This window comes from Bubalus bubalis, chromosome 5 (genome assembly GCF_019923935.1).
Source record: "Bubalus bubalis isolate 160015118507 breed Murrah chromosome 5, NDDB_SH_1, whole genome shotgun sequence".
NCBI lineage: Eukaryota > Metazoa > Chordata > Mammalia > Artiodactyla > Bovidae > Bubalus > Bubalus bubalis.
This window is the reverse complement of record NC_059161.1, coordinates 23,742,125-23,769,085: the sequence shown is the minus strand read 5'-3', so window position 1 is coordinate 23,769,085 and position 26,961 is coordinate 23,742,125. Positions and strand designations below refer to the sequence as shown.

Below are 26,961 nucleotides of genomic sequence, written 5' to 3'. Positions count from 1 at the left end.
GGGGGGCTCCAAAATCACTGCAGATGGTGACTGCAGCCATGAAATTAAAAGACCCTTGCTCCTTGGAAGAAAAGCTATGACAAACCTAAACAGCATATTAAAAAGCAGAGACATTACTTTGCCAACAAAAGTCCGTCTAATCAAAGCTATGGGTTTTCCAGTAGACATGGATGGATGTGAGAATTGAACTGTAAAGAAAGCTGAGCGCTGAAGAACTGATGCTTTTGAATTGTGTTGTTGGAGAAGACTCTTGAGAGTCCCTTGGACAGCAAGGAGATCCAACCAGTCCATCCTAAAGGAAGTCAGTCCTTAATATTCATTGGAAGGACTGATGCTGAAGTTGAAGCTCCAATACTTTGGTCACCTGATGTGAAGAACTGACTCATTTGAAAAGACCCTGATGCTGGGGAAAATTGAAGGAAGAAGGCAAAGGGGTAACAGAGGATGCGATGGTTGGAATGGCATCGCCAACTCAATGTACATGAGTTTGAGTAAGCTCTGGGAGTTAGTGATGGACAGGGAAGCCTGGAGTGCCGCAGTCCATGGGGTTGCAAAGAGTCGGACACGACTGAGCGACTGAACTGAACCCCCTTTTTTAATGGTCTGCTCACATATTCCTATGGTCAATGTACATATTCCTAAACAGTGCAGTCTGTTTTGCATGCTCATAAATAGAATTGCAGTGTGTTTTTCTGACACTCTTTCATTCAACATTTATGCTCGTTATTCATCCGCATCATTTCATGGAGATGCAGTTCCTTCATTTTCACTGCTGAAAATGTTCTACAATGTGAATATGCAAACAATACAACTATGTACATTAATTAAATACATGTTTCCCTAGGGTGAGGTTTCTCAAACTTCAGCGTGCATAAAAATTATATGGGGAGCCTGTTAAAATAGCTGTTTCCTGTGTCTACCTCCGGAAACTCTGATTCAGTAGGTGTAGGTCAGGGTGTTAGAATTTGCATTTCTTACAAGCTTCTAGGTGATGCTAATGTTTATGCTTTGAGAAGCAAAGCTGTAGGATATATTTATTATTTCCTTATTTATTTGAAGAGTTTTTCATGTAATATAGACATGAAGATTTTATCACTTATATGTGTTCTAAATATCTTCTCCCAATTAATACCTTTTAAAGAAATTATGTTTTAGGTATTATTTGGTAAACAGAAGTTTTTAATTTTGCTGCAGCCAAATTTATCCACCAAACATTTCATACTTCTCAGTGTTTGCAGTGATTGCTCAGTTAGTTTCAAAAAATGAATGATCATGTGCATTATATTAGTAACAGCTGAATAATAAATGCCTGACTTTAAAATATTTCTGCATTTAATGTGAATATAAAATTTCTTGTGAAGTCTATTTTTAATAAAAACCTAGCTAAATGCCACTTACAGGCTGGAAGGCAAGACAGATATAAAGAGGTGAAAGATTTACTAGGTGCCTCAAAGTTGCTCTTAAATTCTAGACTATCAAAGGTAGATTTTATGACAAAATAACAGTTTGCTTCTTGAATATTAGTGTTAATGCATGCTAATTCCATTTGCATTCACAGAAATTACTTAGAAACTTGAAAACAAAATGTCCTTGACATAGTATAAATAACTGAAACACATGTTTATGAATGCTGTGATGCTAATTAAGATTAAGCAAATATTCAGACACTTAATTTATTTAAATGTGAAGGAAAAGACATTTCCACTGGCAACCACTATATAAAATAAAACACAGACTCTTAGTCTTCAAAAGACAAAATAACCTTTTTGTTATTTTGTCCAAATCACAAAAATCAGAAAATACTGAAAATGGGGAAACAAATGGTGCATGTTTATATGTATGAAGTGTTTAGTTTGCTGACAGTAACACTGTTTACAGCAACCAAAACTAAAAAGTCTGTTGAAAACACCGTTTAACTAGAATATTTCAGAATTGCTATTTGTTCTAGAAACATTACTCTTTCCCAGTGAATATGTTTATGAGTATAAATATCACTCTTGAATCAGAATAATATGAATTTTACCTCTGACTTACATTAATACCAGTAATTTCTTGGGGTGGGGGATGACACAACTTGAAAGAGTATTACTCAGGAGTACCCAAATTTCCTACCTGTTATCGTAATTACAGCTTTAAAATTTGCAAAATGCTTCAAGTTAGTAGTAAGCAAGCAGGTCTACCATTCTGTTAAAACCACAGACTGTTAGGAGTTCTATTTACTGTAGTGTAACAGTGCTCTCTCAAACTGGCTTTAGAGAGGATGAAATCGGAGAAAAAATAGTTTTCCTTTTTCTACTCAATAAGAAAACACCATATAGTAATCTAGTAAAAACACAACTAATAAAATGCCTTTACCCTTATGTCAAAAATTGTGTTCTCTCCTCTGGCAAATGCTTCAGAAAATCTCAAGGCTTAAGAACAGATTTTAAATGGTTTAAAATAAAATCTAAAGCCTTTTTCTCAATATTTAATACAAAAAAGATAGTTTAAAACTCTGTAGTCTACTTTTTTCAAGGGGACCATGACTTAGAATTCAATATTTTAAAAGAAGTACTTGCAAACATTTAGTCCACCTTAAGAAATTTTTCCTGCTCTAAGTTCTAGTAAAAAAAAAGAAAAAACAATCTAACCAACCAATCAATGCCCCCTCAAAGCCATCTTTTTATATTATGTTAAAAGGTGAAAGAGCAAAATGATGAGCACAAAGAGAGAGATGAACTCATTATTAAATGGAGATATAAGATCTAAAAAGCTTAGAATTAGCATTAGGCATCATTACCCAAGTAGGATCCACAGTGCCCTTTCAACCAGGAGTCAATCCGTAATTGGTGGGGAGTTCACATACTAATTATGTATTATCATAACTTCAAAAGCAATGTTTAAAAATGTACAGCCCGTTACCAACGTCGAATTCATCATCACAAATGATATTTAATAAGCAACCTCATGATTATGATTCTGTAAGTCTCTCAGGGGCAAAATAAATGGTACAGCTAAAGAGAGGCTGATGTTTTATAGTTTAAGGAGCAACATCTAGATAACAGCCTACATTCTAAGAAATATTTGAATTCTAAATGAAGATGATTCAATATCAGTCACTGTCTTCCAGTAATAAAGTTGGTTTTTTTTAAACTATGATTAAAGGCATTGATTCTAACCCCTATTTCAAAGCCAGGAAAAATAAGTCCTTAACTCCCATCAACTATTCAGCATTGTGAAGGACAGGGCAGATGACGTTTAGTATCCGTTGCCAGCACCTTACAGAATTTACAGTGAACGGAAGAGGGAAAGTAAAAACCATATTGCCCAGACTCTCATGTAGCTATGCTTCTAGATGTGAATCAGATTTCACAATGGGATGCACTTATGTATGATTTGAAAGGCTGGAATTTTGTGGTCATTCTGCGTTGGAAATATCTGTTGCAAGCATCACTGTAAAGATGTGGATGTTCTTTGGAACAGATGCAGTACTGTGGCAATTACAGTGTCTGCTACAGAGTCTGCAGCTCTGTGGCAATTACAGTGAATTTCTGATCCTTTGCTTATAGCCATGGCATCACATTCTCGATCTCAACAAACGTTGATCACAACAGTTCCAATGGCCAAGAAAGAAATAACAGTTCTCCTGGCTTATGTATACTGAGAATGAGTTAAGAGTCATTCTAGAAGGTTCAGTTTGCATATCTCCAACTCTTCTAACAATCAAATTTGCATAAGAACATTAAAAACAGTGGGAATGTGTGGTGTTCTGGCCCCGGAAGCACCACCCACCACACACAACCCAACATTAAACACACACACACACATGCACTTTGAAGAAGGTAACAAATATTTAGCTAGAACAATGAAGAAAAGAAAAAAGACAGAAGACGGAAATGACCAATCAAGAATGAAAGAAGGAATATTACAACTGAAACTACAGAACACTAAAGGAAGAGGAAATTTAAAGGAATTAAATCACAAGAGAATGTTATGAACAACTTAATGCCCACTAATTAGAAAAATTAAATTTACAAATTTCTAGAAAGGCAATGACAACCAAAAAGAACTTCAAGAAGAAATAGAAAATCTGAATAGACTTATAAAAAGTAAAGAAACTGAACTAGGTAATATAAAATTTTTCCACAAAGAAAAGTCCAAGTCCAGATGGTTTCACTGACACACTCTGCCAAATATTTAAAGAAGAAATAATAATAATCCTTAACAAACTCATTCAGTAAGCAAATGAGGAAACAATTTCCAAGTCATTCTATGAGGCCAATAGTACTTTAGCAAACTAAATCCAGCAACAAGTAAAAAGAATTTCACAGTGTGGTCAAGACGGATTTTTCCCAGGAATGGAAAGTTGCTTTAACATTAAAACAACAACCCCTCCCACCATGAAACACCTCATATTATTATAATAAACAACATAAATCACAAGATTATCTCAATATAGGTAGAAAAACCTTAGACAATATCTAATAATATAATAATACATACTTTTCTTAACTAGGAATAGAAGGAAACTTAACCTGATAAAGGGTATCTACAAAAACTCACAGCTAACATCACACTTCATTGTGAATGAATACTTTCCCCCTAAGATAAAGAAATCCTTTCTGCCAGTTTCATTCAGTATTATATAAGAGCTTTTAATTCATGCAATAAAGCAAAAAAGCATTAATGTAGTAAAAGAAGAATTAAAATTATTTTTATTCACAGATGATACAATCCTATATGTAGAAAATCTCAAGAAATTCACCTTAAAACTATGAGGGGGAAAAAAAAAATGAGTACCAAGATTACAGGATGCAAAATCAATATGCAAAAAACTGATTGTATTTCTGAAGCCTAGCAACGAACAATCCAAAAATAAAATTAAGACAACAATTCCATTCAGTAATAAAACACTTAGGAATAAATTTAACAAAAGAAGTTCAAGACTTACATACTGAAAGTTATAAAATACAGATGTTAAAAATGGTTAAAAAGGAGACAGAGGATTATAAACCAATTTATGTTTACAGGTATTAAAAATATAAGCCAAAAAGTCTAGCAATTTATCAAAAGAATTCCACATTAATGCTAAACCTAAATTTTAGGTTTACTCTAGAAACACAAATAAGGTATCAGAAAATGTATAAGCATATCTCAATAAATTAAACCATATGATTATATAACATGATGCTGAAAAGGCACCTGATAAAATACTGAATTTGCTCTTAACTAAGAAACAGCTAAATAAATGATTTGAATTTAATGAATGCTATTCTTCAGGGAATTCCCTGGCAGTCCAGTGGTTAGGACTCTGCACTTCTACTGTCAAAGGCCTGGGTTCAATTCCTGCTCAGGGAAGTAAGATCCTGCAAGGCATGTAGCAAGGCCAAAAAATTTTTAAAAACCCACAAAACTATTCTTCAAAAGGGGATATCATAAACAGCAAACCACTAAAGCTGATTCAACTAAAGGAAATACATGGGAAAAGTACCTATACTTAGTATCATATAACATGCCTTTTAACAAAAGAGAATGTAAAAAATCATTAGAAAAGAAAAAAATACAAACATCATTTTTGGCTACTACCAAATATAAACAGATAGCCCAAAGGCTATCTGGTAATAAAAAGTTACCAGATTTAATAAGAACAATGCCTAGATATAATACAAATATTCAAATATCAACAGTTTTTTGTTTTTTACTCTCAGCAAACAGTAGTTAAAGGAATGGAAAAAAATAACAACAAAATTATAGAAACAGAAAAAAATTAACCAGAAAGACCTAAAACCTTAGTGAAAAAAACTAAAACTAAAAATCTCTTTGAAAGATAGAAAATAATCCAAACAAACAAAAAGATATCCCCATATAACTGTAGTAAGATGAACTATCTTAATATCACTGGTTCCAAAATTAACTAATAAATATAGGGTAATTCAGATGAGAATACCAAAAGAATTTTTCTAGAAGTGGAAAAATATAAATCTTAAAGCTTACATGGAAATGTAAAAATTAACTAAGAAATCCATGATAATTTAACACAGTGAGGACAAAACTACCTGCCAGACAGTTGAGGCATTTTTAAAGTAGATCCTTTCCAGGAAGGAGAAATTTTAAAGATGCTCATGTCTGGCATTTGTACATATTTTATATTGATTATAAATATGATCATCATTTTTCTATTAAAAATGATGACTAATAGTGTGTTTATAACATTAAAAAACTCAAAAAACTACTTTATCTAAATGACTGATAAGTATTAATTAATGAAAATACCTTAGCAATTATTGAGCATCATATTCTAAGAGCTTTACAAATAGCATCTTCCTTTCATAATCCTCATAAGAGTCCCAAAAGATGTATTTCTATTTTAAGGATAAGGAACTTGGGGAGAGAATTTAATCAACTTGCCCAAAGTAACATTTCTAGTCAGTGAAAAAGAAGGATTTAAATAGAGAATACTAGTTCCCAATGGAAAAGAGCAGCATACTGGGGGGGAAATGTATCTGCTAATGAAAAGGAATTCTACCCACGTATACATGTTCTCCTGGAATTTAACTATGAAAGTATGTTAGTATCCAAGTGAAATACACAGTAAGTTGGAATAAGGAAAAGATGTAATGACAAATTAAGATTTAAATTTACCTTTTAAAAAAGTAATTACTGTGTTCATGATATGGTGCTGCTGCTAAGTCGCTTCAGTCGTGTCCAACTCTGTGCTACCCCACAGACGGCAGCCCACCAGGCTTCCCTGTCCCTGGGATTCTCCAGGCAAGAACACTGGAGTGGGTTGCCATTTCCTTCTGCGATGCACGAAAGTGAAAAGTGAAAGTGAAGTTGCTCAGTCGTGTCCAACTGTAGCGACCCCATGGACTGCAGCCTACCAGGCTCCTACGTCCATGGGATTTTCCAGGCAAAAGTACTGGAGTGGGGTGCCATTGGCTTCTCTGTGATATTGTGCTAGATTATGTTTATTTTTTTAACTGAGATTATCAATAAAAAAAATGTTTATAATTGTTATATCTTCTTCTTGGATTGATCCTTTGATCATTATGTAGTGACCATCTTTGTCTCTTTTCACAGTCTTTGTTTTAAAGTCTATTTTATCTGATATGAGTATTGCTACTCCTGCTTTCTTTTGGTCCCTATTTGCATGGAAAATCTTTTTCCAGCCCTTCACTTTCAGTCTGTATGTGTCCCCTGTTTTGAGGTGGGTCTCTTGTAGACAACATATGTAGGGGTCTTGTTTTTGTATCCATTCAGCCAGTCTTTGTCTTTTGGTTGGGGCATTCAACCCATTTACGTTTAAGGTAATTACTTGTAAGTATGATCCCGTTGCCATTTACTTTATTGTTTTGGGTTCGAATTTATACACTGTTTCCTGTCTAGAGAATATCCTTTAGTATTTGTTGGAGAGCTGGTTTGGTGGTGCAGAATTCTCTCAGCTTTTGCTTGTCTGAAAAGCTTTTGATTTCTCCTTCATACTTGCAAAAATCAACAAAACCAAAAGCTGGTTTTTTGAAAGGATAAATAAAATTGACAAACCATTAGCCAGACTCATCAAGAAACAAAGGGAGAAAAATCAAATCAATAAAATTAGAAATGAAAATGGAGAGATCACAACAAACACAGAAATACAAAGGATCATAAGAGACTACTATCAACAATTATATGCCAATAAAATGGACAACGAGGAAGAAATGGACAAATTCTTAGAAAAGTACAACTTTCCAAAACTCGACCAGGAAGAAATAGAAAATCTTAACAGACCCATCACAAGCACAGAAATTGAAACTGTAATCAAAAATCTTCCAGCAAACAAAAGCCCAAGTCCAGACGGCTTCACAGCTGAATTCTACCAAAAATTTAGAGAAGAGCTAACACCTATCCTGCTCAAACTCTTCCAGAAAATTGCAGAGGATGGTAAACTTCCAAACTCATTCTATGAGGCCACCATCACCCTAATACCAAAACCTGACAAAGATCCCACAAAAAAAGAAAACTACAGGCCAATATCACTGATGAACATAGATGCAAAAATCCTTAACAAAATTCTAGCAATCAGAATCCAACAACACATTAAAAAGATCATACACCATGACCAAGTGGGCTTTATCCCAGGGATGCAAGGATTCTTCAATATCTGCAAATCAATCAATATAATACACCACATTAACAAATTGAAAAATAAAAACCATATGATTATCTCCATAGATGCAGAGAAAGGCTTTGACAAAATTCAACATCCATTTATGATAAAAACTCTCCAGAAAGCAGGAATAGAAGGAACATACCTCAACATAATAAAAGCTATATATGACAAACCCACAGCAAACATTATCCTCAATGGTGAAAAATTGAAAGCATTTCCTCTAAAGTCAGGAACAAGACAAGGGTGCCCACTTTCACCATTACTATTCAACATAGTTTTGGAAGTTTTGGCCACAGCAATCAGAGCAGAAAAAGAAATAAAAGGAATCCAAATTGGAAAAGAAGAAGTAAAGCTCTCACTGTTTGCAGATGACATGATCCTCTACATAGAAAACCCTAAAGACTCCACCAGAAAATTACTAGAACTAATCAATGACTATAGTAAAGTTGCAGGATATAAAATCAACACACAGAAATCCCTTGCATTCCTATACACTAATAATGAGAAAACAGAAAGAGAAATTAAGGAAACAATTCCATTCACCATTGCAACGGAAAGAATAAAATACTTAGGAATATATCTACCTAAAGAAACTAAAGACCTATATATAGAAAACTATAAAACACTGGTGAAAGAAATCAAAGAGGACACTAACAGATGGAGAAATATACCATGTTCATGGATTGGAAGAATCAATATAGTGAAAATGAGTATACTACCCAAAGCAATCTATAGATTCAATGCAATCCCTATCAAGCTACCAAGAGCATTCTTCACAGAGCTAGAACAAATAATTTCACAATTTGTATGGAAATACAAAAAACCTCGAATAGCCAAAGCGATCTTGAGGAAGAAGAATGGAACTGGAGGAATCAACCTACCTGACTTCAGGCTCTACTACAAAGCCACAGTTATCAAGACAGTATGGTACTGGCACAAAGACAGAAATATAGATCAAAATAGAAAGCCCAGAGATATAAATCCACGCACATATGGACACCTTATCTTTGACAAAGGAGGCAAGAATATACAATGGATTAAAGACAATCTCTTTAACAAGTGGTGCTGGGAAAACTGGTCAACCACTTGTAAAAGAATGAAACTAGAACCCTTTCTAACACCATACACAAAAATAAACTCAAAATGGATTAAAGATCTCAACGTAAGACCAGAAACTATAAAACTCCTAGAGGAGAACATAGGCAAAACGCTCTGACATACATCACAGCAGGATCCTCTATGACCCACCTCCCAGAATATTGGAAATCAAAGCAAAAATAAACAAATGGGACCTAATTAACCTTAAAAGCTTCTGCACATCAAAGGAAACTATAAGCAAGGTGAAAAGACAGCCTTCAGAATGGGAGAAGATAATAGCAAATGAAGCAACTGACAAACAACTAATCTCGAGAATATACAAGCAACTCCTACAGCTCAACTCCAGAAAAATAAATGACCCAATCAAAAAATGGGCCAAAGAACTAAATAGACATTTCTCCAAAGAAGACATACAGATGGCTAACAAACACATGAAAAGATGCTCAACATCACTCATTATCAGAGAAATACAAATCAAAACCACTATGAGGTACCATTTCACACCAGTCAGAATGGCTGCGATCCAAAAGTCTACAAGTAATAAATGCTGGAGAGGGTGTGGAGAAAAGGGAACCCTCTTACACTGTTGTTGGGAATGCAAACTAGTACAGCCACTATGGAGAACAGTGTGGAGATTCCTTAAAAAACTGGAAATAGACCTGCCTTATGATCCAGCAATCCCACTGCTGGGCATACACACTGAGGAAACCAGAAGGGAAAGAGACACGAGTACCCCAATGTTCATCGCAGCACTGTTTATAATAGCCAGGACATGGAAGCAACCTAGATGTCCATCAGCAGATGAATGGATAAGAAAGCAGTGGTACATATACACAATGGAGTATTACTCAGCCATTAGAAAGAATACATTTGAATCAGTTCTAATGAGGTGGATGAAACTGGAGCCTATTATACAGAGTGAAGTAAGCCAGAAAGAAAAACAACAATACAGTATACTAACGCATATATATGGAATTTAGAAAGATGGTAACAATAACCCTGTGTACGAGACAGCAAAAGAGACACTGATGTATAGAACAGTCTTATGGACTCTGAGAGAGAGGGAGAGGGTGGGAAGATTTGGGAGAATGGCATTGAAACATGTAAAATATCATGCATGAAACGAGTTGCCAGTCCAGGTTCGATGCACGATACTGGATGCTTGGGGCTGGTGCACTGGGACGACCCAGAGGGATGGAATGGGGAGGGAGGAGGGAGGAGGGTTCAGGATGGGGAACACATGTATACCTGTGGCGGATTCATTTTGATATTTGGCAAAACTAATACAATTATGTAAAATTTTAAAATAAAATAAAATTAAAAAAAAATAAAATAAAAAGCAGAAAAAAAAAATGAATCAAGAATCAAGAAGATTTAGCAAAGCAAAAATTAAAATACAAGTGTTCACTGTTTCAGTAAACACTCAAGGTAGGAAATTAGATAAGAAGACAAAGGAATTAAGAGTAGAGTGATCACATAATTAACCATTCAACCCAGAACACTTTTGAGAATGAAAGAAGGGCCTAACAGTTAATATAATGGTAAGACAAATATAAACTAGGACTTTCCCAGGCAAACACAGACATTCGGTCATCCTAGTTAAGAAAAATACTTTTATCAAAAAATTCTTTGGTATGACTTTTTTTAGTACTTACTATGTTAGCATGTACTCCACAATATAAGATTTAATCTATCTTATTCACTGTCCCTAGAGGGTGCTTTGTACACAGTAGGCACTCAATAACTGTTCAAGGTTTTATAGTAGGTTTCCTTTAATTTAAAAACAAAAGGTTTCCTGTGTCTATACAATATTTAAGCATCATTATGACCTAAATTTGTAAACAAGCATAAATCCAGGTATGCAAAGACTTAGAGGAACAAAAACAAAAATAATCAACAAACACATCTTTATGTATTAAACATGGGAGATGCAATGCTAAAATTAAAGCACAGCAATTAATGAGTAAAAATGGTATACTACATACTTCTAATTTAGAGTGCAATAATGAAAACAAAGTTTAAACCTACAAAGAAAGTTATTCTTTTTAAAATGTTTTTTTAAACTTAGTCATGAAAACTGACACCAAAAGAAGACAAATCTTTCATTTCTTACCTGCACAGCCGAAAGCCAAATGGTATCTAGAAGAGGGACTGAATTTAACACAGCACACATTAGCCTTCGCCTCAATGCTTGCCACTGAGTTATCCAGGTTGGTAGACCATAGCTTCACTAAGAATAAGTAACAATGAAAATGAAAATAAACAATACATTAGCCAATACTTCTACAAACTTCCTGCTACAGCTGTCTTTTCATGGTAATCTAAGTATTTTGATTTAGTAGGATCAAAAATATTCAAACTAAATGAATAATGTTCAATAAAACAGTATATTTAAACCAACAGAGCTTAGTTTCAAAGTCAGAAAACAACATAGATAATATATAATGAGAGAAAATATGATCTCTTAACTAAAGCATACAAGACAGGTTAAAAAAAAAAGCAGTCTGGAAACACGTGTATATTTGTTTTAGCATTCTTTAAGTTGTGTGTGTGTACGTGTATGAGCAGGGAAACTAAATGGCTTATCTTCCAACCTATCAAACTTTTGAGAACTTCACAGACACACACATTTTCACATGTATGATATATATATATATGTGTGTGTGTGTGTGTGTGTGTGTGTGCATACATATATATATATATATATCACATTGTATATATGATATATACACAAATGTCACTTAAAGTACCTAGAAGCAGTTCTTATTTTATCTTTCACTTAAGAATTCCATGATTTTAAAATTTTATGTGGGAAACAGAAAGAGACTCACAGACTTAGAGAATGAACTTATGATTGCTGGGAGGAAGGGAAACTTAGGGAGTTTGGGATGGACATGTACATACTGCTATATTTGAAATGGATAACCAATAAGGGCCTACAGTATAGCATATGGAACTCTGCTCAATGTTATGTGACCGCCTGAATGGACAGGAGTTTGGGGAAGAATGGATACATGTGTATGTATGACTGAGTCCCTTTGCTGTACACCTGAAACTATCACAACATTGTTAATTGGTTATGTGTGTGTGCTCAGTTGCTCAGTCATGTCCGACTCTTTACAATCTCATGGACTGTAGCCTGTCAGTCTTCTCTGTCCATGGGATTTTCCAGGCAAGAATACTGGAGTGGGTTGCCATTTCCTCTTCCAGGGAATCTTCCCGATCCAGGGATTGAACCTGTGTCTCCTGCATTGTCTGGTGGATTCTTTACCACTGAGACATCTGAGAAGCTTTTAAAGTCAACACTATCTCAATCAAAATCCCAGCAGAATTTTCTATAGATACTAGTAACTTGATCCTAAAATGTTTGTGGAAAAACAGAGAAACTGAAGAGCTAAAATAATTTTCAAGAATAAAGATGAAGGGCTCACACTAAATGATTCCAAGACTTAAGCTACAAAGCAAGACAATGCGGTACAGTAAAAGAAGAAATACAAAGATCAATGTAGAATCAAAAAAGTGTTACACTCCTGTATCAGAAATGGACAGATCCAGGAAGCAGAAAATCAGTAAGAATGTAGTTGAACTCAATAATAAATCAAACGGGATATAACTGATATCTACATATTACTTTATCTAACAACAGTAGGATACACATTCTTCCCAAACTCACAAGGATAATTCATTAAGACAGATCACACTCTGGGCCATAAAACACCTTAACAATAAAAAAAAAAAAAAAAGAAACCATGTATTGCTCAGACTACAACGGATTATATTTGGAGATCAAACAACATACTTCTAAGTAATATATAAGTCAAATAAGAAATCTAAAGCAAAAATTAAGAATATTTTGAACTAAATGAGAATGAAAATATAATTTAAAAAAGAAATCTGTGGGATGCATCACTCAGAGGAAAATCTATAGCACTGAATGCATATATTAGCAAGAAAAATGATCTAAAATCAATAATCTTCCAATTAAGGAAACTAGAAAGAGAAGAGCAAATTAAATCCAAAGTAAGCAGAAGAGAAGTAATACAAATCTGAAGAAAAATCAGTAAGTTAAAATCAGAAAGTCAATAGAGAAAATCAATGAAACCAAAAGCTCATTTAAAAAGACTAAATTGACAAGCCTCAAGGCAATCCTTAACAAAATCTCAATGAAGTTTTTTGCAGAAATAGAATAAAACTCATTCTAAAATTCATATGGAATCTCAGTAGGCCTAAAATAGCCAAAACAATCTTGAAAAAGAAGAAAAAATAATGGAAGACTCACTTCCCAACTTCAACACAAAGCTACAGTAATCAAAACAGTGTGGCAGTGGCATAAAGACAAACAATGGGAGAGAAGAAAGTTCAAAAATAAACGCTCACAGATATGATCAAAGGATTTTTAACAAAGGTGCTAAGATCTTTCAATGGGGAAAGGATAATCTTTTCAACAAGTGGTGTTGGGAAGACTGGATGAAGTCAGACCATTACTTTATACCTTATACAAAAGTTAACCCCAAATGGATCAAGGCCACAAATGTCAGAGCTAAAACTGTAAAACCATTAAAGAAAAAGCTTTATTGCATTGGATTCAGCAGTGCCTTTTGAACATGATGCGAAAAGCATAGGCAATAAAAGAAAAAATAGGCAATCTGCATTTCATCAATATGAAAAAGCTGTGTGGATCAAAGCACACTATCAACAAATAATATATCTGATAAGGAATTAATATCTAAGATACTGAGAGTATGCTTGAAATTCAATAGCAGTGAGAAAAAAATACAATCAAAATGGGCACAGGGCTTCAATAAACTTTTCTTCCCTGGTGGCTCAGACGATAAAAGCATCTGCCTACAATGTGGGAGACCCGGTTTGATCCCTGGGTTGGGAAGATCCCCAGGAGAAGGAAATGGCAGCCCACTCCAGTATTGTTGCCTGGAAAATCCCATGGACAGAGGAGCCTGGCAGGCTGCAGTCCATGGGGTCGCAAAGAGTTGGACATGACTTCACTTTCACTTTCTCAGAAGATATACAAATAGCCAATAAGCACATGAAAAAACGCTTGACATCACTATCATTGAAGAAATGAAAGCAAAACAAAACCACAAAAGTATCACTTCACATCCATTAAAATCATTTTTAAAAAAGAGGGGGAAGAACAGGTATTGGCAAGGAAGTGGAGAAACAGAAATAGTTGGGTGCTATTGGTGGGGATATAAAATGGTGTAGCCATTTTGGGAAACAGAATGGCAGTTTCTAAAAAAATTAAGTATATATCATATGACCCAGTAATTTCATTTCTGAGAATATGCCCAGAAGAACTTAATACAGGGATATGAAGAGATATTTTGCCATTCATGTTCATAGCAACGTTATTTATAATACCCCAAAAGTGGAAGCAACCCAAGATCCATCCACCAATCAACAAATGAAACAAAATGTGATATATCTATACAACAGATTATTTTTCAGTCTTATTAAAGATGGAAATTCTAACATAAGCTACAGCATGGAAAATTCTAGAAGACATTATGCTGAATGAAATACAACAGTCACAAAGGACAAATGCTCATATATGACACTGAAGAGTGCTAGTAAATTTCACAGAGAGGGAAAGGAGAAGGGAGACTGCCAGGAGCTGGTGAAGGGGGAATGAGGAGTTACTGCTTCAGTAAAACAGAAAGAGTTTCTGAAACAGAGTTTCAGGTTTGCAATATGAAAAAAGTTCTACAGATTGACAATAATGAAGACAAATTGAAGATAATTAATGCCACTGAATAGTATACTTAAAATGGTTAATTATATGTGTATTTTAAAACAATTTAAAATCAATAATTAAAAAAAAATCTCTTCCTAATTAAAATTGTTCTGCTAAAATTACTTATATTTTCCTGAGGAAACTAGCCAGTCACCACCTTTGAACAAATATTAATCTTCCAAAAACACAAGTACTCTCAATAAAGGCTACCCCATTACATTATTTTTAAAAAGTATTTAACATTGATTAGTGAAGCTCTGTATTACAACATTAAAAAAAAATCAATTATAACACAATGCTCTATTTTAGAAATTCAAAGATAACTTCTTATAGCAATCATGAAGGAAAATGTTACAATCCATATATACTGTGCATAAACAACTTGCTACCTCTCTTTGATCCAAAACTTTCTGGAGGGCAGTCGAGTCACGTCATTTCTCTTTTACAAAATAGGACAGCTCTATCATGCAAACTAGTGCACAATTGCACTCATTTCACATGCTAGCAAAAGTAATGCTCAAAATTCTCCATGCTAGGCTTCAATAGTACCTGAACTGAGAATTCTGAAATGTTCAAGCTGGATTTAGAAAAGGCAGAGGAACCAGAGATCAAATTGCCAACACTGCTGGATCACAGAAAAAGCAAGAGAATTGCAGAAAAACATCTACTTCTGCTTCACTGACTATGCTAAAGCCTTTGACTGTGTAGATCAGAGCAAACCATGGAAAATTCTTAAACAAATGGGAATACCAGACCATCTCATCTGCCTTCTGAGAAACCTGTATGCAGGTCAAGAAGCAACAGTTAAAACCGGACATAGAACAAAGGATTGGTTCCAAACTGGGAAAGGAGTATGTCAAGGCTGTAGACTGTCACCCTGCTTATTTAACTTACATGTAGAGTACATCATGTGAAATGCTGGGTTTGATGAAGCACAAGCTGGAATCAAGATTGCGGGGAGAAATACCAATAACCTCAGATATGCAGGTGACACCATCCTTATGGCAGAAAGTGAAGAGGAACTAAAGAGTCTCTTAATGAAGGTGAAACAAGAGAGTGAAAAAGCTGACTTAAAACTCAACACTCCTAAAACAAAGATCATGGCATCCAGTCATAGATGGGTAAACAATGCAAACAGTGACAGATTTTTATTTTCTTGGACCCCAAAATCACTGCAGATGGTGACTGCAGCCATGAAATTAAAAGACCCTTGCTCCCTAGAAGAAAAGCTATGACAAACTTAGACAGCATATTAAAAAGCAGAGATATTACTTTGCCAACAAAGGTCTGTCTAGTAAAAGCTATGGTTTTTCCAGTAGTAGTTTATGGATGTGAGAGTTGGACCACAAAGAAAGCAGAGCTGAAGAATTGATGCTTTTGAACTGTGGTGTTGAAACAAGACTCCTGAGAGTCTCTTGGGCTGCAAGATCAAACCAGTCAATCCTAAAGGAAATGAGTACTGAATGTTCAATGGAAGGACTCATGCTGAAGCTGAAGCTCCAATACTTGGGCCACATGATGTGAAGAGCAGACTCATTAGAAAAGACCCTGATACTGGGAAAGATTGAAGGCAGGAGGAGAAGGGGACAACTGTGAATGAGATGGTTGGATGGCATCACCAACCCAATGGACATGAGTTTGGGCAAACTCCAGGAGATGATGAAGCACAGGGAAGCCTGGTGTGCTGCAGTCCAAGGGGTCGCAAAGAGTCGGACACAACTGAGAGACTGAACAACAAAAACAACAATCATTGTGAAACAAAGTTTTCAACGATAGAACTACCCCTGCCTATGTATTCACTAGTCTGCAAGTTACATATGAAAAGAAGGAAAGGGCCAAGATAAAAGAAATCTGTTAACAGGGCTTTATAAATCTAATCTTGAGAAGAAACAGGCCAAAACAAGACAATAACAGAAAAGAATGAACAGTAAAGACAGATATACACACACATACATACACAAAAATAGAAAGATCAATTAAATTGGCAGAAAGAAATATAGAATTTCTGCCTTGAAACATGATGAACTTCATTAAAAGATTGTGGTATACACTCAGAATTTAATACAATTCAGAATGCAGTGATGTCTAAATATTTCAACAAAAAAGTTCATTTCACAGTATATATAAAGAAACTGGTTATAAATACATCACAGTGTGGCATGAATTCATAAAAATTATTATAATGAAGATGCAGAATATTCATTTTTCTTTCACTCCAAGAAATACAGGTTTTTGTGCTTATTAGACTATTTTTAGAATAATCAGTAATCGCAAAGGATCACTGTGGGTTTCAATAAATATCTGTATTTCTGTTAGGTTTTAAAAGGAATTAGTCAGGGGAGGAGACCCAAATAGTACCTTTTGCATCATCAGAACCTGAAGCCAAGAGTTTAGGATCCATCAAATTAAAGTCAACACTCCAACATCTCTTCTCATGCTCCTAGATGTAGAAGGAAGACAAAGTAGTCTCAGAATATAGATCTTAAATAAAGCAAAACAAATAAACATAGTTGATACCAATTTATCACTATGGTGGGAGGGAGAAAGAACTGGCTATGAAAATAAAGGAGATGCAAAGTAGCTCATAAACTTTTTAAATATACATTTATAAAATTACCACTTTTGGAAATTTATTTGATATATCCTACTGCAAAGAGTCTGAAGAGATGCATCAGAAAAGCATTACTGGAATTACATAGGTAGACATTGGATGGCATTCCTGACTAGATGGACATGAGTTTGAGCAAGCTCTGGGAGTTGGTGATGGACAGGGAAGCCTGGCATGCTGTAGTCCATGGGGTCGCAAAGAGCGGCTGAACTGAGGAACTGAGGAAATGCTAAATAATGATTTTAAATTTGTAATTATAAAATGCATGAAGCTCTATAATTATTAAAAAGTACAAATGTGATTCTTGCAACAAGCTCCAATATTTTGGCCACCTGATGCAAAGAGTCACTGGAAAAGACCCTGATGCTGGGAAAGATTGAGGGCAAAAGGAAAACAGGATGACAGAGGATAAGATTGTTGGATGTCATCATCGACTCAATGGACAGGACTTTGAACAAACTCTGGAGATAGTGATGGACAGGGAATCTGGTGTGCTGCAGTCCATGGGATTGCAAAGAGTTGGATACAACTGAGCGACTGAACAGTAACAACAACAACAGGTAAGTAGTATTCTTATTTACCTGATAGACCTTTGACCTCTGTCCTGTGAATCCATCCCATAGGATGACGGTGCCTTCATAATCACTGCTGGCTAATAGATTCTTATGATAACTACTCCAACTGATACAGCTGAAAGAAAGGGATATTAAGTTAAGCCTTATTTTACATAAAAATAAACAGCAATGGATACAAAGAATTTGGATGTGTTCAGAAAGATTAGAACCCTTTCAAAATGGTCTACATGAGTTCACAATAATTATTCTGCCCACAATCCATCAAGGAAGAAGGCATCAAATAATTCCCAGATTTTTCAATTGAAACTACCCAGTTACAAACCATAACCACTCTTCACTCTCATCACCAGCTAGAAGACAGATATGGTGTGCCTAAAGTTGCTACTGGCCATCCTTGACACATGAGGAATACATGTGTCGATACTGTAGGTGGAGATAACAGAGGCCAGGGGGGCACACATATGTCACGGCAGAGACCAAATCAGACCCTTCAGGCCCCTACATCCAGTTGTGTCAGATCATATAAGCCAGTAAACTAGACTGAATTGAGTCTCTGTGTTTACAGGCAAATGTTGACTAATGTAAGTGTATGACTCAAATTTCAATAAAATGCATTTAACAGAATTAAACTTCTAACATTTATGGTTTTGGCTGTTATCAAATGTTCCAACATTGAGAATGCAACATCTCAAAATATATGCTTTTGGTTAGACATATATGTGCATCACACATACAGTAAAGCTAATATATAGTAAAGAAAAAAGTCACTCAGAAAGCAAAGCGGCTGGCCTAGGTGATTTCCAAGCACTTGAACACAAAGCCTTTTTGCTGTCTTCTAGCTGTACTCGTGCTACATTTTAGGGTTTGAAGAGATTATTTGCAACTTTAGATGTACTTATTAGAATTTCTGGGAGAAATTACATGGAACAGTCAAGAGCCTTGGATTTAGTCAGACCTGAGCTTAAATTCCAGATCTGCAACTTACTAGTTGTGGCTTTGGGTAATTCAGTTCACTTTCACAACTGGTGTGCTTCAAATGGGTTTCAGGGAAGCTTACATATTGACCCTTTCAGCCCCAAGTCCATTGTTTCCAGATTTGAACAGTTTCCTTCTCTTTATTCCAAGGTGCATAAAATACTACCATATTGCTTTATATCTGTCAAGACAGACAAGGTAAACCCTCTAATCCATATTTTCATTATGGTAACATTTATTATGAATTCTTGATATGGGTCAAGTATTGTGCTGAGTGCATCATGTGGATTTATTTAAAGTATAATCCTATGAAATAGGTATTACTATTAGAACCTCTATTTTACAAATTAGTAGCATGATACGGTTAAGAGCAAGATTCTGTTTGAATCTTGGCTACTCCAGAGATGAGCTGTACAACCATCAACAAGTTAATGAACCCTTTCTGTGCTTCAGCTTTCTTGTGTATAAAACAGGGTAATGATGGTCTGCATAAGACACAGAACTTATGATAATGCCTGCCACTGAAGAATTCAATAAAATTATGTCTCACTCATGCTGCATTCTTTTCACTTAGGAATAAAGTATATAAACTAAGTAGATAACCATTACACATTCTCAATGATGAGCACCAGTTAGATCAGTCTACCATTTTTATATGAATTAGGAAACAGAAAAGAAAGTTATACAAATAAAGACTACAGTACTTGCTATATTATTAACATTATTAAAGTGACCATATATATTATATGTGTCATTTATCCAAATAAAAAAGGATAAGAATGACTAGAAAATGTTCAAAGTTTTAAACAAATTTACTATTAGTTTCTTGATGTCACTCCCTTTGAAGCCAGTGCCTATGAAAATAGCTTAGGAAGTTTGTTTTAAACATGAAGATTCTAGCATTCCTTTTAGATTTTGTGGAGGCAGATCAGAAGTTGGGTCTAGTTTCTGCAGTTTGAACAGTATTCCAGGTTTAAAAAGCACTCGTTATAAACTCTAACCCTTAATACATGAAACTTAAACATTATGCCCTCACAAAAAGACACATACCATTCTTGTGAAAAGAATTCTTAAAATTATAAACAATTATAATAGTTAGAGATATGTGCATGCTAGAGGAAAAATTCCAGACTTTGAGATACTATTCACTGGGCATATAGTAATCCATGAAACGTCATCTACAGTAGAGACATTTATTTGATTAAATGAAAGAAGATTTTCATTTGGCAAATAGAAAAATAGAAAAACTACTAACCCCCACAGGGAAAAAGTGATCAATATCTATAAAAAAAGATATTCTGATGTATCTTCTATATATAATTAATAATGTTTATCACGAACGAATAAGATGTCACATGAAAAGGTAAAAATAACAAACATACTAATCACAAATACTGCTACATACACACTACATTATGCCAAGTAAATAATGTAAATACCTGATTTTGGAATTGCAGGTCATTTCATTTTCAGGGTAATGAATATCCACCGCATCCTGAATGACTGTGCCATATTCATAGACTTTGATCTTTTTTGTAACCCCAGCAATTGCAAAGTAGTCACAATCCCGGTCAAATTCAATACTAAGGAACGAAGTACATACTTGGGTCAGTAAGACTATTTACCTATCCTTGTGATGTTACGATGACAACATTTCAAATTTGTTTTTTTTCCTCCCCGATTTCTAAAGTGATTCTATCTACAATGATACTAGATCTACTTGAAATGCCTTCAAACTGTATTAAGACATGTAAAATTAAGAGTGGCAGAGAACTGCATAGCTATATAATTCTGAGCCACAGATGGTTTTTTGGTTCGTAGAAACTTGACATGATTTTCAATTCATCTTTAGTAACCATATTACAACATACCAAACTGTCAAGGCTAACAAGCTACACTGTAAAAGTAGTGAGGGAAGATTTAATGGTTTGGTATATTAAAAATACATCAAAAGAGAAGAGTCAATAAGCCTTTTCCTTAATTTTAGCTTTTTCTCTACCTACCATTCTGTGTAGATGACAGAATTTCACAATATTTAATGTTATTTTAATAAATTAATGAGTACACAAGCTGAATTATGACACAATTAAGAAGGTATAACAATAAAGGATAAAATATACATATGAATGGAATCATTAAATAATCATTATGTTTCCTCCAATCATTTCTCACCTTCCAATCTAATATGATCTCTCTGACTTATGAACCACAAACAAACAGAGGAAAACTTAAGTAAAAATTTTTCCTTCTTTTCAAGTTACTTAAGAGAATTCACCTCTCTCTTACTGACTTTTTATACAAGTTTCAAAATAAGTAACTCCAAAGCACAACACAAGGTTTTATTCATCTTTAAGGACCATAACTAAGTTGTTATATAATCAACAAGAATGTTAAGTAACCTAATGGAATTAAGAGTAAAATGAATCATCACACACATTATTTCTCAAAGAGTTAAATATCCTTTCTAGAAGCTCAGTCATAAAGTTAGAGAATACATAAGAATTATTGATCTTTAACTAATTACATAATAATACCAATAATAGATAATATTCATTGATCACTCACTCACTATAACCACTACACAAACTAACTCATTAAATTCTCATAATAACCCTATGAAAGAGGTATCCACATTTTATATATGAGAAAACTAAGGACTGGAGTTGAGTAACTTGCCCAAAGCATCTTATAAGTGGCTAAAATGATACGGTAGTGCTCTGCATATTTTAAGCATTCACCAAGGGCATACAAATAACTACATGACATATTTTTCTTTATAGATTAACTGTGACATCTTTTCACCAAAAAGTATATGGTTAATTAATAATATAGTAAGAAGCTTTGCTAAGCTGACAATGAATAAGGAAAATAAGTACACATCAAGAATAGTTCCCATAAAAATACATGTTGAGATGCTCACTTTTCATTACAACTTTAAATCCTTGCTCAATTTTATGCAATTTTTAAAGACATTTCATGAAATGTCATTGACTATTGCGGCTCAGACGGTAAAGCATCTGTCTACAATGCAGGAGACCTGGGTTCGATCCCTGGGTCGGGAAGATTCCCTGGAGAAGGACATGGCAACCCACTCCAGTACTCTTGCCTGGAAAATCCCATGGACGGAGGAGCTTGGTGCAGGCTACTGTCCATGGGGTCGCAAAGAGTCGGGCACGACTGAGCGACTTCACTTTCATTGCAAAATTCAGCAAATTTTCCCTTCAATACAGTATGACTATGTAGCAAAGCAATAAACTGACTTGCACAACCATTTCAACCTAACTGCTGTCTCAACTAATGTTATCTGCCCTGTGGACCCTAATGCAATATAACTGTATCAATGGCAACTATTCATCTATCCCAATTCAATTTATACTCACAACCTCACACCACTGAAGGAGAATATTACTGTGTCTGGTAAAAGACAGAGTTATCGGAACTGAAATTCTATCCTTAACTTAGGAAATTTTGTTATGGCTGAGAAGTCAAGGGAAAACCAGATATATTATCTCTAAATATTTTTTCTTCATCTACAAAAACACATGGCTAGTACATCAAAAATATTCCAAAGGTTGTACTAGTAAAAGTTAACACACTACTTCCAGAACTATTTGTTTTTAATATAAAAAAGTTTAAACACTAACTTATTAAAGACACTACAGGAAGAAAACTGGCACATAAATTAAAATACTGTCAAAAGAATGGATTTGATGATATAAACAAGTAATTAAATCTATTTCCTCTGCTGCTACCCTGTCATTCGACCCAGCTCTCTTTTTTCAACAAAGGTTATTTTTTAGCTATATCAGATCATTATTAACTCTTATACATTTTGTTTTGTATAAAAGTTGTTAACTTTTTGTTAATAAAAGTTTCATCTCATTATTAACTTTTTGTTTTGACTTTACTGCTATTGTTTTCTTACATTCTGGTTATGTTTTCTTCTTAATACATTAGTATAACAAGGACCTAGATAGTATCTTTATTTTAATATTCTAAGATATAGAGGCTCTAGTTTAAAAACAAGATTTTAATAGAAATACTGATCAAAAAATATAAAGAACAGCATTATTTCTGATTAAAAGGGAAGGGAAGAAAAACAGCTACCTTAAAAAAAAATGCAAGCACTTTCATATAATTAAGACTCAGAATTTAAGTAGTTCCAAACATGAGTCATTTGTTCCCAATTTCAAACAGATTTAATCATATCTGTTCCCAAAGACAAACAAAGTCAGACTCTAGAAACCAATCATGGAATAACTCAAAAGAATAATGTAGTTTTCAGACAGAGAGCTTTTCAGAGCTAATTCAAAATAGATGGTCTCTCATTTCACAATACAATATTTCAGCTGCCTTAATTTTTGAAATCTGATAAAACAAACAAAAGTAATAAACAATGACTAGTTAGGCTGAAATAAAAACAAAATAAAAGGTAAACAAATTAAAACACACTTGATGGTGCAATTAAATTCAAAAAAGAACTGCAAGAAGTCTTGTGATACAAAATTCATTTCTGCTATCCGCTATCACCAGTAATAAAATGAGTAGTTTATGAAAGTTAATTGCAATAAAACAAATTCAGTTTCACAGAATTTTTTAAATTTAAAAAATAAACGTTGAAAAATCATCTGAATGGGGATTTACATGAAAATAAACTGCATTTTTCTTTCACACTTCGAACGTTTCAACTGTTTTTAAAAGTGATTTATTTAAGCAGCTGTAAAATGAAACTCAGCTGTTTGAAATTGGCTATATTCTTTGTCAAAAGGGCCATCAGTCAAGTGATGAAGCATCAAGGCAACAGACCACACAGGACACCTGATTAATGCACACATCTAGTTCAGAGTAGCACAGAGCAATGTCAACACATCAGTATCTCAAGAGGGGAATTTTGTCAGGGTTCCCACTGTCTGTCATATTTTTTTTGTAATTATAAAATGTATTAGTGAACAAGGTGGATTAACATCCCTGAACAACAGAATCCAATTTATCAAAAGAAAATGTAAAGTAAACAAAATTGTTAAAGGTCCAATTCATTACCATGTTAGTTTGCCCCAGGAGACAGGGGCTGCTATAAATTCAAGGAAACAAAGAAAGGTTCAGAAATGGCCTTTTTTTTTTTTTTTTTTTTTAATGAAAACAGAAGAGTAGAGCTTTACATAATACAAAAAGGATAAGTAAATGATAACTGAGGATATTCAACTGTGACTTACTTTCAACTCGATCAACAGTATTAGCAAAAACTTCCATAACATACTAAAAACTCACTATGTGTCAAGCATTGTTTTAAGCACTTTACATTAAATATATTTAATCTTCACATCTCCACTGCATAGATAAAGAAACCGAGGTATACTAATGTTAAGTAATTTGCTCAAGGTTTACTGGAAAATTCCAAGTCATCAAGTTTCAGAGTCTGTGCTCTCAATCACTATGCAGAAGTCTAATTTTAATGAGAACAGAAGGGTTAGTCTATAAGAAACACATACAAAGGCAAAATAAACAATAATCATAACATAAAAATGGTATCTACTCATGGCATACATATGACAGTAGTAGTAATAACATCATAATTCATCCTGTACAACAATTCAAACACAGAAAAAAGTAGCCTGGCAGGGTTTGTAATTAGTGGGCAAGGTCATTTATTACTAAAATAAGCAAATGCCAAACAATAGGAACAAAACATGACACAGGAATTCAAGAGTCAATGATTACTAAGACTCACTGGAAGAAAATGTACGATGCTTGGATATTCTCACCCATATGAGAATATTCATCTGGGTGTGCCTGCTATCTGCTGAACATTGACCAAGCTGATGGAAAACCAGGATGTTGAACCAAAACACATTTGAGAAATGTGCAGAAATATGCATTAATACAAACCTGGGCTACTGCAACAGCCTCCTTACAAGTCTGCCGGTCCTGACTTTTATCTTTTCTAATCCATTTGAAGGATGGCTATTAGGGAAAATTTCCAAAAACACAGCTCTGTTCACATAATTATCATCACTTTGTTGTTGATGTTGTTGTTCAGTGGCTAAGTCATTTCTGACTCTTTGCTGCCATGAACTGTACCACGCCAACACTTACTACCATATAAAATTCAAACTTCAACCATTAAGAAAGGTTTGTCACAATCCGGCTTGAAGCTTTTCTTAAAACTTATTTTATTTTTTAAAACTACATATATAGGCAGTGGTTCAAAAAGTGTACAGACAAAAGCAAGTCTCCCTCCCAATTTTACCAAATAAGCACCTGACTGGCCTCCCTAGAGACAATCAATAGTTACAGGTCGTGCATCCTACTAGATGTGAACAAACATATGGGTATTCACAGTCTTTTTTTTTTTTTAAACACATGGGATGATATAATAGTATCTTGTCAATCATGCCGTATCAGTACATATTAGGGATACCTCATTTTTTTCTCAATGGTTGCACAGAATTCCAACATATGGGTATATCATAAATTATTTAATAAGTCTAATGAGGAACATTTACTTTCTAGTTTTTTTTTTTTTTACTGTTAACAACAATACTACAATGAAATAAATACCTTTCTATGCATGTCATTTTTCACATATGCCAGAATATCCCTAAATATACCTGGATTATGAAGGGCTATGTCAAAAATCATACCTTGTTAATATAGTTAAATAAAGCTAAACCTCTCTCCATCCAGATCAACACCACTAATAATTTTGTCTCCAAATGTTTCATTATCTTCTAAATCTAACTAAAACCCAGCTCTTCCCTGAAAATGCTGATTCCTCTGAGGTCCTCTCACGTTCCACATTAAAACACACTTAGATAGAAAGTCAGAGTCCTCCTTGCTATGCACAACTTCCCCAGGTATTCTTCCTCCTCCCTAAAGCCTCCCAGGTCAAAACATCCTGTTAACTTTTATCACATAATACTGCTCCTTATTACTCCTTCTACCAGTCCATGAGTTCTTGGAAATTTTAACTTTTAGCTCAGTATCACTCTCTCCAAATCTACCCTTGTCATAATTCTTAATAATTTCAACAATCCCACAGATTCTAATATCCTGGTCTATCAGTTGGACTTTCCTTTCTCCAAAGATCTTTTATTGTGCTCACCTCCACCTCACACAACCATGATTAGGCTTTTTCATTACCAATAATGTCATTTCTCCATAATTGCATTTTCACTTTCTAACATATTGCTTTCTGACAACCACTTCCATTAGCTCCAGCTAACTCACTGTTAGCAACAATCCTTCAGGCCTTCAGGCCCATGAGGAATCTAAAAATTCACTACTGTCCCTCCCCTGCCTTGTATATTCCCTTTTCCTTTGCCCATCATAGGTTACACAGTGAATAATTAAGATGCCCTCACATATAACTCTACTCCTTTAACATTTTTACATCTCTTTTTCCTTATACCTAACTTCCTTGGTAAAACTCTAGTTAATCTAACTCTCTACTCACTCTACACTTGAAATGGCATGGCTGAACATGGCTAGAGAAAAAAAAAAAATGTTCTGATTATGACCACTATCCTCAAGTGGAGCTCTCACACTGCTCAGGTTTATGATAAATATTCCCGGTCCCGTAAAATTTGCTAAAAATTTGTCCCACACTATTTGCTTTTAAAAAAAGGTACATAATTTCTCTATTCTTCTCAAATTTCCCATATCTCTTTCCTCTTAATAACTCTCAGCAGATTATTTTGCTCTCTACAGTTTATCATACACACACACACACACACACACACACACAAAGAAGCAGCAGGTAACTTACAATGGCTACCACCACCACATCCTCCACTTACCAGCACATACCCACATACTTTGATATACT

The 26,961-nt window shown here is 34.5% G+C and overlaps 1 protein-coding gene across 12 annotated transcripts in view; it reads right to left on the bottom strand.

Annotated features, from left to right (window-relative positions):
* Nucleotides 1–26,961, bottom strand: part of COP1 (COP1 E3 ubiquitin ligase) — a 236,663-nt gene that overhangs the window by 76,010 nt on the left and 133,692 nt on the right. For all 12 annotated transcript variants that reach the window (XM_025285597.3, XM_044942802.2, XM_025285591.3 and 9 more), the window contains 4 exons: nucleotides 20,576–20,719; nucleotides 18,168–18,276; nucleotides 17,337–17,418; nucleotides 11,340–11,456 (listed from right to left, as the gene is read on the bottom strand). In XM_025285597.3, the coding sequence (XP_025141382.1) occupies nucleotides 11,340–11,456; nucleotides 17,337–17,418; nucleotides 18,168–18,276; nucleotides 20,576–20,719 (452 nt within the window). The remainder of the gene's footprint in view (nucleotides 1–11,339; nucleotides 11,457–17,336; nucleotides 17,419–18,167; nucleotides 18,277–20,575; nucleotides 20,720–26,961) is intronic.